We start from the raw sequence: 15497 nt of genomic DNA, 5'->3' as shown, positions 1-15497 counted from the left end.
AACTCACCCCTGTGCACACCTTGACTTCAGCCCAGTGACCCCCATGTTGGACCTCTGACCTCCAGAACTGCAAGGTGGTCAGTCTGCGTTGTTTGAAGTCACCCAAATAGGCAACAAATGTGGGCATTTGTCACAGCAGCTACAGGAAGCTAAGACACACCCTGAGAACAGGTATTGGGTCTCATCCTGATATTGCGGGGTCCCCAAACTTTAATGTTCAAAAGGTGTTGCTTGCATCTCCCTTGAACCCAGCTGCCAAGTCACGTGGTGCTACGTCCGGAGAGCTTTTGCCACGCCCCTGATGCGAATATGACTTGGAGACGAATGTTGACCCATGTGCTCATTTCTACTGAGGCTGGGCCTGCTGAATTCCCGTCCTTGGAGAAGAAAAAGAGTACCGCATCTGATCTGCAGAGGGGTAACACCAAATGAGGCTGTAGTTTCTCCATCCCCGATTTCTAAGCAAATACATTGGAATAATGTCCAGTGTTTAAAGATCTCTGAATTTGAATCCTCACATTGAAAGGCATTTTTATTCCCTTCACTTCTCACCAGAATTATTAGGAGTTTGTCGTTGTGGCTGGGGATGGATCTCAGGAGTGGGTCATGGGACGTCGTATTTTTCTGTGTGCTTCACACGGGTTTGGGAGAACTGTGTCTTATTGATTGGGAGCAATCGATGTTTAAATTTTAGCAAACGTGTCTGTGGACAGCACTCGATTCTTTATTATAATTTGGAACAAATTACATTGTCAAGTTGTTAATAGCCTTTGAGTTTGAATTTCACATCAACCGAAACAAATTGAAAAGACCCTCCGGTTTGTACAGTAAAAACAGTGGTAGTAGAAAGGGAGCATTTCCTGGTTTCTCATTTCTCCTGATGGTACACTGAGCCCACCACAGTCTGGATGTGGCCCCAGGAAGTGCCACATGTGAGTTCAGTAAAGGCATCTGCTTGTTGCAGGAATGTGAAGAATCAGTGTGTTAAGCTCTTACACTGCGTGTACAACTGCTCCCTGTTCTGTCCCCAGGAGCCACGCCTGTAAAAAGATCTTTAAGGAAATTGAGCATTCCCACCAAATGTTGAGCAGACACTTGGACTCAGTGAAGCATTGCTCAGAAAAACCCTTTCTCCACCATGATGGCTGATTTTAATCCTTCAGCGTGGCTGGGCTACGGGACCCCCAGATAGCTGGTAAAATGTCATTTCTGGGTGTGTCTGTGTGGGTGTTTCAGGAAGTCATGAGTGTTTGAATGGGTAGGTGGACTAAAGAAGATCCCCCTCCACAAGGTGGGTGGGCTGCATCCGAACCCATGGAGGGCTTGAATCGAACAAAAAGTAGAGGAAGGGCAGACTTACTCGGTGGCAGCTGGGACTTGGCATGAGCGTTCCTGCTTCTCCGGTCTTTGGACCCAACTGAGTATCACTACTTGCTTTCCTCGGCTTCCGTCTTGCAGAAGATCGACTGGAACTCTTCTCAGCCTTCATCATTGTACAAGCTGGTCTCTCATAATACATCCCTGTAAATCTGTAAGTCCTATTGGTTCTGTTTCTCCGGAGAGTGCTGACTCATCCACAACCCTCTTTCTAAATCCCGATGATCTCATTGTAATCGTGTTCTATCATTTGATAGTGTGTATTAGCTGTTTTCTAGCTGGGACCCAAGGATCATCACTTAAAAGGATGACCTCAAATCATTGATAAAAGCCTCTTCTCCATCACGTGGACACCACTCCATTCCCAAGGACCGCCCTCCTGTTTTAGAAGCAACTGTGGGTTCCGGATCCTTCAGCTGCTCGTGGGACCCCGTGGGTTGTCACCAGTCCTGAAAATCAAGGAGCGCAGTACAGACAGAGATTTTGCAGAAACGCTAGAAGGCTTGCAGCCCGCGGCCCACGCTATGCCCATCTCAGAAGAACCGGAACCACATTCACACTGCAACGAGCACTTCGGTTTCATTAGAACTGTCTTCTCCACATTTGGTTCATTAATTTCAATTTCCTTGATTGCTGTGGGTTTTCTTGGTTTTAACTTCATACCTTAGTTTTGGCTTCGTAATTGTTGGTGAAGATCTGACATAGACAACAGATATTGTCTTTGCGTCTGAGTGTTTACAAGCGGTGTTTCAATCCAAGCCAGCAGAGCCAGGCCCAGGGGAGCTCTTCCTGCAAGAGGGACCAGGGCTTCTGGGCAAAGCCGATGGAAAGAATCTCCATCTCAGGATGGTGTTCCCTCGATGCCTGCTGAGCTGGACACCGGCAGCTAAAGCGCACAAGTCCGCCACCAACAGCCCAGACACGGGGACAACTGGCTCCATCCACGGCAGAAGATTGTGGTGCCACTTGGGCAAGTTTGCTGTGTCCCCAAACCCTACCCCATCCTTAAGGGGCAATATTGGGGAAAGGAGGAGGGTGGGAAAAGATCCCAAAATTGGAGAAAAGTGGGTTCAGAACAAGTCCTCATACAAAAGGAGCAATGTCATTGAAAATGAAAGCCCTTCTTGTGTCCCTACAGGGACTGGGGTCTATAGATGGGACCTGGGGCTACCGTCTTGCTGCACTCAGTGGAGTCTGAGCCCAAGGCCAGGGGTCGGTAGAGGGGAGATGACTCCCCAGGTGGGTTGAATGTGTGCAGTTCAGGGTATTTAACTAGTCCTCACGAGTAACTGTGGAACTCCGATCTCTCATCTTGGTGGCTGTAATGGACTGGCCGGGCTCCAGCTCCCCTACACGCTCCCAGACGTCGAAAACATCTCCAAAGATGCAATGAATGATCTGCATCTACAGATTGCAAAGGAAGCAGCCAGAGGAGGGAACAGAATGATCCACCTGGAGATATAACTTTGGTTTTAAAGTGCTCAGAGGAAGAAGGGGTCCTCCAGGCATGCAGAGGCAACGAGGATAGGCATTCTTGTCTATTGATGTGTAATTATGACCAGAAGGGTGCCGTCTCTGAGGATCCAAGGGAAAGGGGGGTACTCAGGTATCTGAGGTCCCACTGAGCTCACTCCTCTCTGTCCTGGACACTCAGAGGAGAAGGGGCTCCAGGCAGAGTACTGTGAGCACCCCTTACGTGCATCATGTTTCCCGGGGAGGAGGACACGGATCCAGACAAGAGCTCAGGAATGGACAGCTGCTGGAGAAAGAGCTGGAGGTGGAAATGAAGCCACTTTGATACATAAATACAGACTTGACCCTAAGCAGCTGGGGGAGTTATGTTGGCAGCCCACGGCACATTGAACACTTTGCTGGAATAAAAAGAGTATAAACAAAGAAGAGTGTTTCGGGGTGTCTGCTTCATTCTTTGATCCCCTATTCCCGCCCCCTGTGTCCCCCCTTTCCATCGTACCACCCATGAATAATGCATTGTGGTGATTGACTTTTGAAGAAATCTCGGTGGCTTGACTAAAGAGGACAATGTCTCTAAAAGTGATGAAGTCCTCACCCTTTTATAAGGAAGGGAAGCATCACTAAATTCTACTCCTGAAACGAATATTACACTATATGTTAACTAACTAGAATTTAAATAAAAACTTGAAATAGAAACAAAAACAAAAAAAGGAAGGGAGGCTTTCACAGTATCTGGGGTGTAGTGCCTTATTTTGGAATTAATTATGCAGCATTGCTGCCACCTACCGGGCATGTATTGAATAATTGAGTTTGGGGCTACAATTTGGGGAGCTGGAACGCAGTCTAAAAAAGAAAGAAAAGATTATTTTCATAAATTCCTGTAAACGTACAAGAGCTGGGTCCTGAATTTGGGATCCTTATTGAAGATAGCAGCCTTCGAATGATGGCAACAGTATTGACAATTTTCAATTTTCAAAAGTAAAGCTGAATGTCTAATTTTCTTCCCATAGAAATTAATGTATTAGAGAAATAATATTTGCCATTTACTGTCTTCACAGCCAAGTGTCTTGTCCTCCAGTAGCGTGGGTGGGGAAATGTAGTTAATGAAAAGATTTGGAATGCCCTTTAGTTTTTTGAAGTTATTGGTTGTTTTTATTGTAGTTTCTTAGAACATTTTATTTTGTTTTTTCATAAAACTTTTTGTTGACGGATAACATACATGTAAAAAAAAGGGCACGTATGATACGTATACATCTTGATGCATTTTCAGAGTGAAAAAAAAAAAACCTAAATAGCCACAATCCAGATCCAGAAGCTCACCCGAAAAGACCTCTTACACCCTCCTACCCACTAGGAAATGCTATCCTGACCTTGACTCATACCACTTACCTGTGAGTGCTTTTGAGCTCCTTATAAACGGGATCCCACAGTACGTGCTTTTCGGTCTGGTCTCTTTCACTTGACATCTTCAGGAGATCCATTCATCTTGCCGAGTGAATCCATAGTTCATTCTCGTAGGCTGCCTATTATCAAATTGTAGTGAGACGTAATGTTTTGATTAATTCTAGTGTTGGTGGATACACTGCCATTTTGGGTAACGCAGGTAACTCTACTAGGAGCAACCTTATACATGCGTTTTGTTGCCTTTGCTAAGCAGTTTTGGAGAGGTTATCCTTGATGGCGGGGTCGCTAGATTAAAGGGCATGCCTGTGTACCCTTTTGCGTTAGTAGATTCTGCCAAGGATTTTGCAAGTGGTTGTACCCCTAGCAGGATATAGGGGCCCCGGTAGCTCTTTGTCTTCAGCAACCTTCCAAAGTGCCAGTGAGCACGTGGGGCATCTCCTTGTGGTTTTACTTTACACGTTTGAGATGATGTTGAGTTAACTTGCACCAATTCTTAGGTGCTTATCAAGCTTTGACTCTTTTGGAAATGCTCGTTCCAATATTTTGACCATTTTTTTCCTCCAGTGTTTCCTCTTTTTTTTTTTAAGTTAGAGTCTTAACAATGTGTATATAGTCCAGATGCCAAGTTCTTTTTCAGTGATGATATAAATACTTTCTCCTACTCTGTTCCCCTTTCAGTCCCCACGTGGCATCCTTCGAGGATAGAAGTTTATAGTGTAGCCAGGTTTTCAGATTTCCTTTATGGGTCCTATGTTTTGTTTACTCTAGGAAATCTGTCCCTAAACTAAGGTCATGGAGATAATCACCTTGGTTGTCTTACAGAATTTTATTGTTCCTGTCTTTTATAGGTAACTGTATAATCCACTTGGAATGAATGTTAGATAATGAATGAGTTTGGAGTCAACATTCATTACTGTTACATTGGGATCTATCATTAACTCAGCACAGGTTATGAATAACACCATTATCTCCCGCCTCCTTTGTCATGATTCCTTTGCCCATATGTAGATGGGTCTATTTCCAGATTCTCGATTCTTTTATTTTTCCTTTTCTTGCACTGAAATTGTCATAATTACTATGGCTTTAAAATAAGTCTCATTATGGGTCAAGCAAGTACTTCAAGTTTTTTCTTCTTTCCCTGCCTCTTCTAAATCTCCTTTAAATTTCCATGTGAGTATTAAGATCAGCTTTGCAGTGTCTTGGAAAACAAAAGAAAACAAAATATTCTGGAATTTTGACTGGGATTGCATTGAATCTATAGATGGGTTTTATTTATTTTATTTTATTTTTTTAAAGATTTTATTTACTTATTTGACAGAGACAGCTGGCAAGAGAGGGAACACAAGCAGGGGGAGTGGGAGAGGAAGAAGCAGGCTCCTAGCAGAGGAGCCTGATGTGGGGCTCGATCCCAGAACGCTGGGATCACGCCCTGAGCCTAAGGCAGACTCTTAACAACTGCGCCACCCAGGCGCCCCTATAGATGGGTTTTAGAAGGATTAATATCACCGAAGTTTGAGTCTTCCGTTCAATGGACTTAGTATATTTCTACTTTTAGATCTTCTTAAATTTCTTTCAGTATGTTAAACTTTTTAGTAAAGACCTTGCATACATTTTGCTAGAGTTATTCCTGGTTTTTGGTGGGTTTTGAGGTCATGATAAATAGTGTCATTGTAAACACTAAGATTGTGCCTGGATTCTTTGGGTTATTCTACACACGCCATTACATCATCTGCAAGTGAAAAACTGTCCAGTAATTTCTTTAAATGTTGCTCATACATCTAACATGTGAGCTAGCCATTCCACTCTTAGGTATTTACTCAAGAAAAATGAATGTATATGTTCATACGAAAATAGCAGATTGCGTTGTTTTGGGTTTTGTTTTTTTTTTTAAGATTTTTTTTGAGAGAGAGAGAGAACACAAGCAGGGGGAGTGACAGGCAGTGGGAGAAGCAGGCTTCCTGCTGAGCAGGGAGCCTGACTCGGGGCTTGATCCCAGGACCCTGAGATCATGATCTGAGCTAAAGGCAGACGCTCAACTGACTGAGCCCCCCAGGTGCCCTGCAGATTGATTGGTAATAGCTCAAAACGGGACAGGACTCAAGCATCCATCAGCATGTCAAAGGATAAAGTGTGGTCCATCCATACACTGGAATCCTACTCAGTAGTGAAGAGGAATGAACTATCAATCCAGGCAGCAAAGTTGCAAAGGATAATTCTCCCGAGTCGAAGAAGCCAGAGAAACGATAAAACATACCATGAGGTTCCATTTCTGTATAATTCTAGAAAATGTTAAATAATGTACAGTGACAAACAGAAGATGAGAGTTTCCCTGGGGATGGTGGAGAAAGGAGGGAGAGATGATTATGGAAACTTTCGGGATGATATGTGTTTACTCTCTTGATTGTGTCAAAATTTGCCAATGTGTACAGTTTAGTCCAACATATAGTATGGAAATTATACTTCAAAAAAAAGCTGTTAGCAAAGCAAGACATTTAAGGTTACTATATATTCCTGGCACATCTTCCTATTGTTATGAAATATTTCCACTGACGTTTATTGCTTTGTTTTGGTTAGTACTTTCATGGTGTATCTTGTTCTTTTTTCCTGTCAACCTTTCTATGTTCTTATGTTTACGGTGTAACCCTTTAAGATGTTCAGAATGAGGTTTTGTTTTCCTTTTATCCAAATAGTTTTTCCCTTTTAACTGGGGTACTTTGTTGGCATGTAATATCATAACTGGTATATTTATGTTTCAATCTGTCCCTTGGTTCGCTCTTTATTATCACCAGTCTGAGAGGTGTTTTTCTCTCTTTTTGATCTGTCTTTGGATTAATGTATTTTTAGGTATTCCATTTTAGCCTCCTTCTACATATCAGTTTTGCATTATTTTGATTATGTTTTAAATGGTTACCCAGAGATTCCAATTCTCATTCCTAACTTAGACATAATGTAATATATTTAGGACTTCGCCACTTCCGGGAAATAGAAGAACTCCAGAAGGCTCTCAGACTGTTCATTTCCCTCCGCGGTTGTTCTCTTGTTGTCTATTTTAATTCAATAGCTACTTTACCCAGGCCAAGTTCACTTAGCTATATCATTTTATTCTCATTCCATATTTCATTCTTTCTGTTAATACTTGTCTTCTCCCCAAAAAACTGCGTTTATTATTCCTTTTAATTCAGGCTTCATGCTGAAAAGTTCCCTCCATTTGTATATCTGAAAATTCCTTTCTTGAACCTTCATTTGGGGCCATATTTTCCTGGATGTAGAATTCTCACTTGGGAGTTCTTCTTACAAGGGCATCTTGACGATGTTGTCTGTTAATCTTCTGACTTTCTCTACAAATTCAGTAGCTTGAGTCTGTATTCCTTTTGCCCATTCTGGCTCTCTCGGTCTCCCTCTTTCTCTCTTTCCCTCTCCCCACTCTCCTGTCCTCTTGTAATCCTAATTACACCTTCAGTACGACTTGTTACCATGTTTGCTATATCTGTGACTCCCTTCTCTTAATTTTCCTCCTGTCTATCCATGCTTCATTCTACCGGCCTATTTTCCAGTTAACCGATCTTCTCTTTGGTTGCATTTAATCAGTTGTTAAACCCACGTCCTGAACACTTAGTAAAGACCTTGCAGTGATTGTGTTTTTAACCCCAATAAACATCAACATTTAATAGGACCGTTTCCACACTTTGTGGAAATGCGCCAACTTGTCCCTTTATTTCATTTAAAGTATTTCTTACACTTGGTTATGGTCCGTGTCTGATAAATCATAGAGCTGGATTTCATGTGGATCTGTTCTTGGGGTTTGATTCTGTTTTTCCTCTTGCTTTTCATTCATTTGGTCTTGTCTGCCTCTGTGCTAGTTGATTTTTGATATGACACAACACATTGCATGTGAAAAAATTGCAGGGATCACTGGGAGCTCTGAATCATATTATCATCATTCAGAGAGCATTGCTTTTTTTTCCCCCCCGGAGGGAAGTTTTCATAGAGGTGGTTTGCCCACACCCTGTGCGAGGTTGACCTGGTGTGAAATTGGGCTTCTGTTTTGTAAGAGCTGCTCTATTTCTGGTCCTTCTTGTAGTGTGGTCCCTCGTGAAGGCTTGTGGTGTTCAGAAGGTCCCTCCTGAATACCTCATCATTTATGGGTTCCTCAGCCTCATAGCACTGCCAGACTGCTCAGATTCTTCCTACAGCCCCTTGGTTGCCTCAAGGGGGAATAAGATGCCAGTGCTTTATTATATTCCTATCACAAGCAGAACTCCGCCTGCCCACATGATTTCTGCAGTGTGTTTGCAGGGACCATTGGGAAATGCGTCAATGTTCTCTAGCCTCTTTGGCAGACAGTGATTAGGTTAGTCTTGCAGAAGCCTTTGGACCATTTATGGCCCCCAGCCTGTGGGCTCAAGCTTGCTTCCTGACCATGAATTGATTAGGCTTTCTGTATGACAATCAGTCCCAAATAGGTAAAAATCTATGTCTATGTCCCAGTCAGCCGTGGTGGCAAAGTCATGCTGGATTCCATGCAGTCACCAGGGGGTCCAGGATCCTCCTGTAGGTGTGGTCCAAGTTCTTCTAGGGTGTCCCTTGTCCCCTGTGGCTCTCTGAGAGAGAATTAGGCTGTCCTGCTGAAGCCAGCCATCGCACACAATGCATTATTTTATCTCCTCTGCACCTGGAATGATCTTAGCTAAGGACCATCCTTAGAAGCACTGAGAAAATAGTCACTCGAATTGCTTTCTGTAGGGGTTTGCTTCCTCGTGAGACCCCGGTTGAAACAGGTTGGAGGGATCTTCCTCTTCACCTGACCTGTGAGTAAAGAAGGTAGGAAAAGCGTATCCCACGTCAGTGGAAGTGAGTCACATCGCATCTCAGTGGTGTCAGTGAGAAGCTGTCACGTGGCTCCACTTAGGTACACAGAAGACAGGGGCACGTGAGCCCAAGACAAAGGAGCAGACGCAGGAATTGGTGAGCCTGGCACCGTCTGCCCCACACCTGTTCCTTGTCATGCTGCCTTTGTGTCGTGGAGGCAAACAAAATAGATTGGGTGTTTTCAGACATTTGCAGGACGGATATCCTAATTTTCTTTTCTTTCTTTCTTTATGACAGACAATAGGGTGGCCTGAACTTGACACATCCGCTGGAGTGAGGTGTGACCCATTGTCGCCACCCTCCCCCCAATGTGCAGACTCCTCAGGGACCCAGACCACCTCGGTACACCTCATTTATACTCCTTACGCACATCCGCGGCTCCTACTGTTGTTCTCTTGGCCTGTCTTTGTCCATCGAATACCAAAGAAGATGCCCCATGCTTTTCTTCTTCATCCCGTGATCCTTCTGAACGGTTTTCCCAACCCTGAATACATGTGTGATTAGTCTATACAGGACCTGGGTGTCTGTTCAGATTTCTGGTAGTCATTTGGTTAGCCCATTTTCCTTCAGGGAGAATCAAAAATGGCAAAGGTGTAACATCACCATGACATATATGTTCCCTTTAAAAAAATTTTTTTTGGTAGGATTTTGGACCCATGTTTAATATCAGTATGGTAGGATTATGAGTCCTACTCGTTTCTGCAAATTTGCCCTCATGAATCTGGGCTTTTGCTACCATGTATCACCAGCAAATTGAGGTCAGACTCTGCTGTGCTCGTTGAGACACGAGCTTAGTAAAGCGTGTGCATGGGCATTTGGTATAAACTGTCGTCAACCCTTGAGCGACTCAGGGTTGAACTGCATGGGTCCACTTACATGTGGAGTTTTTTCGATTAATACAGTATGGTACTATAAATGTGTTTTCACATCTTGTGATTGACTTAATCACACTTTCTTTTCTCCAGCCTACTTTATTATAAGAATACAGGCTGTGATATATAGAACGTGCAAGATATGTGTTGATTGACTTTTCATGTTATTGCTAAGGCTTTCGGTCAACAGTTGGCTATTGGTAGTTCAGTTTTGGGGGACTCAACAGTTATACTTGGATTTTTGACTGTGTGTGGGTCAGTACACCTAACCCCACGTTATTCAGGGGTGAATGGTAATCAAATCCCTGTCTGAAAAATTAGCTTTGGTGCATTCCATAAACACTTGCAGCATCTCATCTTGTGTGAGAAACGGTGGGTGTCAGGGGAGAAGGTGGAAGTGGGGAAGCCCCCCTTTCTAGTCTTTGCGGAAAGGGCCGTTTGGAACGGCATGTTCCTTTGATCTTATCCCCCCCGCCCCCCGGCAGAGTTCTCTGTCCTTGTGGTGGAAACTGTAGTCGCCTGAAGCCGTCCGCAGACTAACGATGGAATGGTTATGTTTCTAGCAGCTCGCGGATAAAGCAGAAGGTGGCCCACCTGTGGAAACCTTGGAACCAAGCCAGGAGCCCCCTGTGGATGTCACCGGGGACCCCAGTCCTCAGGATGCTTTGGAGGTGGTACCCTCATTGTCCTGTCTGGCACTCCTGCTGGATGCCGTCCGCTATCACGGGGGCCGCAGTCCTCACGTACCTACCGCTACCTCAACGTCCGGCCTGACTTGGTTGAAATAAGACTCTGCCCGCCTCTCTTGGTGCTTCTGATGCGTCTTTCTCCTTTCCCGCGTTTGCCTGGGGTGCTTGGTCACTTTCTTTCCCGTCCTTACTCATCACGGCCTTTCTCTCTTTAAACGCTCTTCGCAAAAGTTAATTGACGTTCAGGGGCTTTGCTGTTCTTCTGTCCGGCGGGCGATCAAGGAAACGCTTGCCCAGCGAGCCGTTGTCGCAAATGAAGAGGGTAAAAGCAAAAACAATCTGGGGGTAAATGTTTGGAGCCAAATGGAGCATGCCATGCTTTCCTTCCTCTTCCAGATGTCCTTGTCTTAAATTTCCTTCTTTCCGCGGAAACGCTGAAAGAAAGTAATTGCAAAAAAAAATTTTTTTTTTTCTAACAGCGATTGAATGACACCTTTTGGTCTTTAAGAAATAGTTAATATGGCTCTAGAGCCAGCATTGGGTGTCTGATAAGTTAGTATGCAGCATGTGTCTGTTTGAGTGGCTGTTAGCAGAATATGATAGCCGGGGGGGGGGAGGGGGCTTATGCACATAGTGCATTTTTTTCTCACACTTCTGGGGACTGGAAGTCCAAGGTCAAGGTGAGACCTGCTTCCTGGTTCATAGACCTGCATCTTGTTGCCATGTCTTCACCCAGAGCAAGGGGCGAGGAAGCTCTCTGGGGTCCCTTTTATAAGGACACTCATCCCATTCATGGGGGCTCCAGCGTCATGACCAAAGCACCTGCCAACGGCCCGCCCTCCTCATACCATCCTATGGGGGTTCGTATGAATTTGGGAGGGACACCGATATTTAGTTTATAACAACATTTGCAGTATGGTCATCTATATAATACCTACGTTAGTCTGCACGACGCCTTTACTAGAATGTACTGCTGGAGAAAACGTGTACGCTTTTTCTCCCTCTTACTTTGTCAGAGTCGTAAATGCCAAACGCACCATTTTGAACCGTTGGCAAGTTCATTACCTTCTCTGATCCATGAGGTGGAGACGGGGGTGCCCACCTGGGAAAGTGGGAGGTGGGGGTGGGGATTAGACCCAGCAGCGGTTGGGAGGAATCTGTGATTGTGCCTGGCTCGTACAGATTACCACCAGCCCTTCCACCAGCGCTGCTCCCAGCGGATGGCTCCTGGGGAGGGAGCGTCATGAGCGCCCAGGAAAGAGGCGCTCCATGACTTGGACGCTTAACTGGGGCACGCTGACTTTCTCCTCCACTATGTGTCTCTACTGTGGATAACCCTCGCTGTTCAGTATGATACCGTGTGTCATCAACCCAAGGTTGTCGGGCGATACTGTACTGTGTGCGCTGTGGGTCCTGTTCATTCCAGAAAGTTTTCGCTCCCAGACATGCACTGAGCCCGAATCCAAGCTCTTAGAGGAAAGGAGGGCTAAGGTCTCACGGAAAATCATTGTTTTTGAACTCTTGCTATTGCCTTGGCCAATAGGATGGCAATGTTTGAACGCGATGTACGGGAACAAGGGTGGAAAACAGAACGTTATCCGTACAAACTCTTCAAAGGCACTGTTGTAAATAATCAGAGTAGAAAGTCCCATAGGCCCAGTGGCTTTGAAATTCTAATTTCACCATCTGGCATCTGGTATCATCTCACTGACACACACAGCATCTGGGGAACAGCTGAGTGTCACCTGTAGGGTGCGTGTGTGTGCGTGTGTGTGTGTGTGTGTGTGTGTGTTATCAGCACATGCATATTTTTAGACCTCTCTTTCTAATCCATGGGAAGAAATCTTTAAAGCAAATGTATTTACTACGTTTGTTGACCCATTTGAGTGCCGAACGAAAGGTTCGTGTGCGTGCGTGTGTTTGCACATGTGTGTGTTTATATATTCTCTCGTATTTTGGCTTTAAGAAGATAAAAACCCTGCCATTTGCAAACAGAAAACCACTGGGGTTATTATTTAAATGGTTTTGGCGGGCTGTCCAAACTACTATAGGTTTTATTCATGTAAGGTGAAATTTTCTTGATTTCATGTAGTTTCATTATATACGGTGATACAAAGCATTGAGGTTTCGGGTGGGTGGAACCATCAGATCGGTACAGGTGTGTGTGCAAAATGGTTTAGTGGTAAAAAATAAAACACTTCTTATGAAAAGGTGAGCACACGTACAGTGATATTTTATAAGATTTCGCACAATGTGGCCAGGAAAAGCGTCTTAGAAGAGTATTATATTAAACTCCACGTATTTTGTTCAAAAGAACGGAGGTTCGTTTGTAGAACTCGTCGTTAAACCGGATACCGTGTTATGCCAGTGATGGCTCCGAAAACCTTCTCCTGTGTGCTTGTCCTCCCTAGGTTGACCTGGCCATGTCTGTTTTCGAGATTTCCATCGAAGAGAAGGTCAAGGAGCTGAGTCCCGAGGAAGAAAGGAGAAAATGGGAGGAGGGACGCATCGATTACATGGGGAAGGATGCCTTCGCCCGCATCCAGGAGAAGCTGGACCGGTTTCTGCAGTAACCCGAGGGGTCGCATTCCGTCGCATGTGGTTAGGCAGTGTTCTGTTGCATGGTCCGTGAATGCGGACATCTCCTCCAGGCCCTTCGAAGGGAACAGGTGTCCAACTATGTGCCTCTATTTATGGCTGACCAACTTGAGTGCCTCACAAAAATAAGGTAGACCATAAAAAACCCAGCTTAAAGCCCCCCTACCCCCTGTGCCCTGCTGATCCAAGCTACCCATGCCTTCTCGGCTTCCCTGAGACATCAGTTCTTCTCAGCAAACGGGAGCAGGGATAAACTTCTGGTAGACCCTTGCTCATGTTCTCTGGTCCTGCTCCAGGGAGCTCCGGGTTGCTCTCTTGGGCGGGTGCTACCATCGCTACCCCACGTAAGGTTAGACGTCACTGCAGATTCTCTTCTGCCCCTAAGCTAATGATACTGGTATATGTATTCAGGACCTCAGGAAGCCTCGACGTTGGAAAGTCCTTTCCTTGAGGACTAGGTAGATGTTCAGACATCTTGAGGGTGACTCTCCAGTAGGCTTCACGGAGCACGTCTGAGCAGCACTACAGCTCTGGTTTCTCTTCTGCAAAACCCAGTGGGACTGCCAAGTGCCGTTGGCGGATGCCCGGTTTGGGAAACGCCGGAGGTAATGCGGAAGGGAGATTCTAGCTGGCTTGGGAGACGGAGCGTCTTCTGGTTGGGAAGAACCAGGGGTTTACTCCAGGTGGTTCTGACGACCCGTCACTCACACTGACAGAGCCTGGAGAGGCCCTTTGTGTAGAGACAGATCCGTTTGCAGTCCATCACCCTGGACCGCGCTCTGCTGGATATCACTACCTCAGTCCTAAATAATGAGTCGAGTCACCGTGTTCTCCAGACCATTTCAACATGGCTGTTTTGGGGAGAATGCTCAGTTTTATGAGACTGGATGCTTTATTCTATGAGAAATCCTCATCTTCAGAAGTATCCTAATTTTGTGAATTCATGCAGTGTGTTGGAACGGCGCACAGGGTCACTGCTCGTGGCCACCAGCATTATTAAAAACGGGCGCCACTGTGCAAGAGAGGGAAATGTGGTTTCTTATGAGTTAGAATGCTTTGTTTTTCGTGCACACAGTGTGGAACAGCGAAGGGTTTCGTACAGACAGGTTTGGACCACGGCGTGATGGCTATGCTGGAACTTGGTGGGTGCGTTTGGCCACATTGTACGTCATGCCAAGCCGCTGAGCCCTTGGGTAAGGGAATCTGGGGGAGTGCGTGACGTTAGTTGTGGTGTGAGCTTTTGCAAGAAGTGAGTTACGGAGGGGTGGTTTCCTTTACGTGCGGGTGGCTAATGGTCTGCGGTCTTGACTGGACATCATACATTCGATGCTTCCAGAGCTGCGTGAAGACAACCATATGGGTATAGCCTTACAGAGATTGAGTTGGGATGGTAACGAACCATTAGAGTAACACTATAAACTTGTTCTGGGGAAAGACCGTGGGTGCTGGGTGCTGTGGTGTTGGGTTATGAAAAACAGGAGCCTGGGTCTGACATACTTGAGAAGAAGAAGTCTAGGTGACAAATCTTTGAGTCTGGTTCAGCTTCTGTGGGGAAGAGAATTCCTGTTTCTGGACAGTGGTTCAATGGCTTAAAGTGTCTGTTCAATACAGACTTTTGTTATGCATTCTGGTCTGTATCTTCTGATTTGAATGGATGCTGATGCACTTTGATTAAAATTTTAAAAGAGCGACATGGTGTCCCTTCTGGTGTGTGTTTGTGTGTGTTCTGAGCCATCAGTATAATATTTTATATGTAACAGAGGGAAGGGACGTGAGTGTCTGTCCTACAGTAAATTTAAATCACTATTTTTTTCAGAATTGCTCGTAGCACTAAAATGTGTAGAACTGTTTACTTCTCACTGTATGAAATTCCCTAAGGTCTTTCTAGGGAAGGTACCCATTTCCCAGCACTGTTTTTCAATGTCACACATTCATTCATTCAATCCATCTATCCATCCATCCATCTTCCAGTCACTCATCCATCCATCCATCCATCCATCCATCCATCCTTCCATCTACTTATCCACCCACCCTTTCATCCATCCATCCATCCATCCATCCATCCATCCATCCATCCAAACATCCATCCATCCATCCATCCATCCATCCATCCATCCATCCATCCTTCCATCTACTTATCCACCCACCCTTTCATCCATCCATCCATCCATCCATCCATCCATCCATCCATCCAAACATCCATCCATCCATCTAT

At 45.1% G+C, this 15497-nt stretch overlaps 1 protein-coding gene across 21 annotated transcripts in view; it reads left to right on the top strand.

The window, feature by feature from the left end:
* LOC130541812 (glycogenin-2-like) overlaps positions 1 to 14971 on the top strand; it is a 36032-nt gene extending 21061 nt beyond the window's left edge. For 7 of the 21 annotated variants that reach the window (XM_057315766.1, XM_057315770.1, XM_057315768.1 and 4 more), the window contains exons 9-11: positions 9361 to 9465; positions 10559 to 10666; positions 13096 to 14971. In XM_057315766.1, the coding sequence (XP_057171749.1) occupies positions 9361 to 9465; positions 10559 to 10666; positions 13096 to 13257 (375 nt within the window). In that variant the 3' untranslated portion in view covers positions 13258 to 14971. Of the gene's footprint in view, positions 1 to 252; positions 3274 to 9360; positions 9466 to 10558; positions 10667 to 13095 lie in introns of those variants that run through there. The other 14 variants (XM_057315775.1, XM_057315774.1, XM_057315776.1 and 11 more) reach the window with 5 other exon arrangements.
* The last annotated feature ends 526 nt before the right edge of the window (positions 14972 to 15497 follow it).

The sequence above is a fragment of the Ursus arctos genome, chromosome Y (genome assembly GCF_023065955.2).
Source record: "Ursus arctos isolate Adak ecotype North America chromosome Y, UrsArc2.0, whole genome shotgun sequence".
Lineage (NCBI taxonomy): Eukaryota > Metazoa > Chordata > Mammalia > Carnivora > Ursidae > Ursus > Ursus arctos.
The sequence above is the reverse complement of the archived record's forward strand: the minus strand, read 5'-3'. Positions and strand labels throughout refer to the sequence as shown.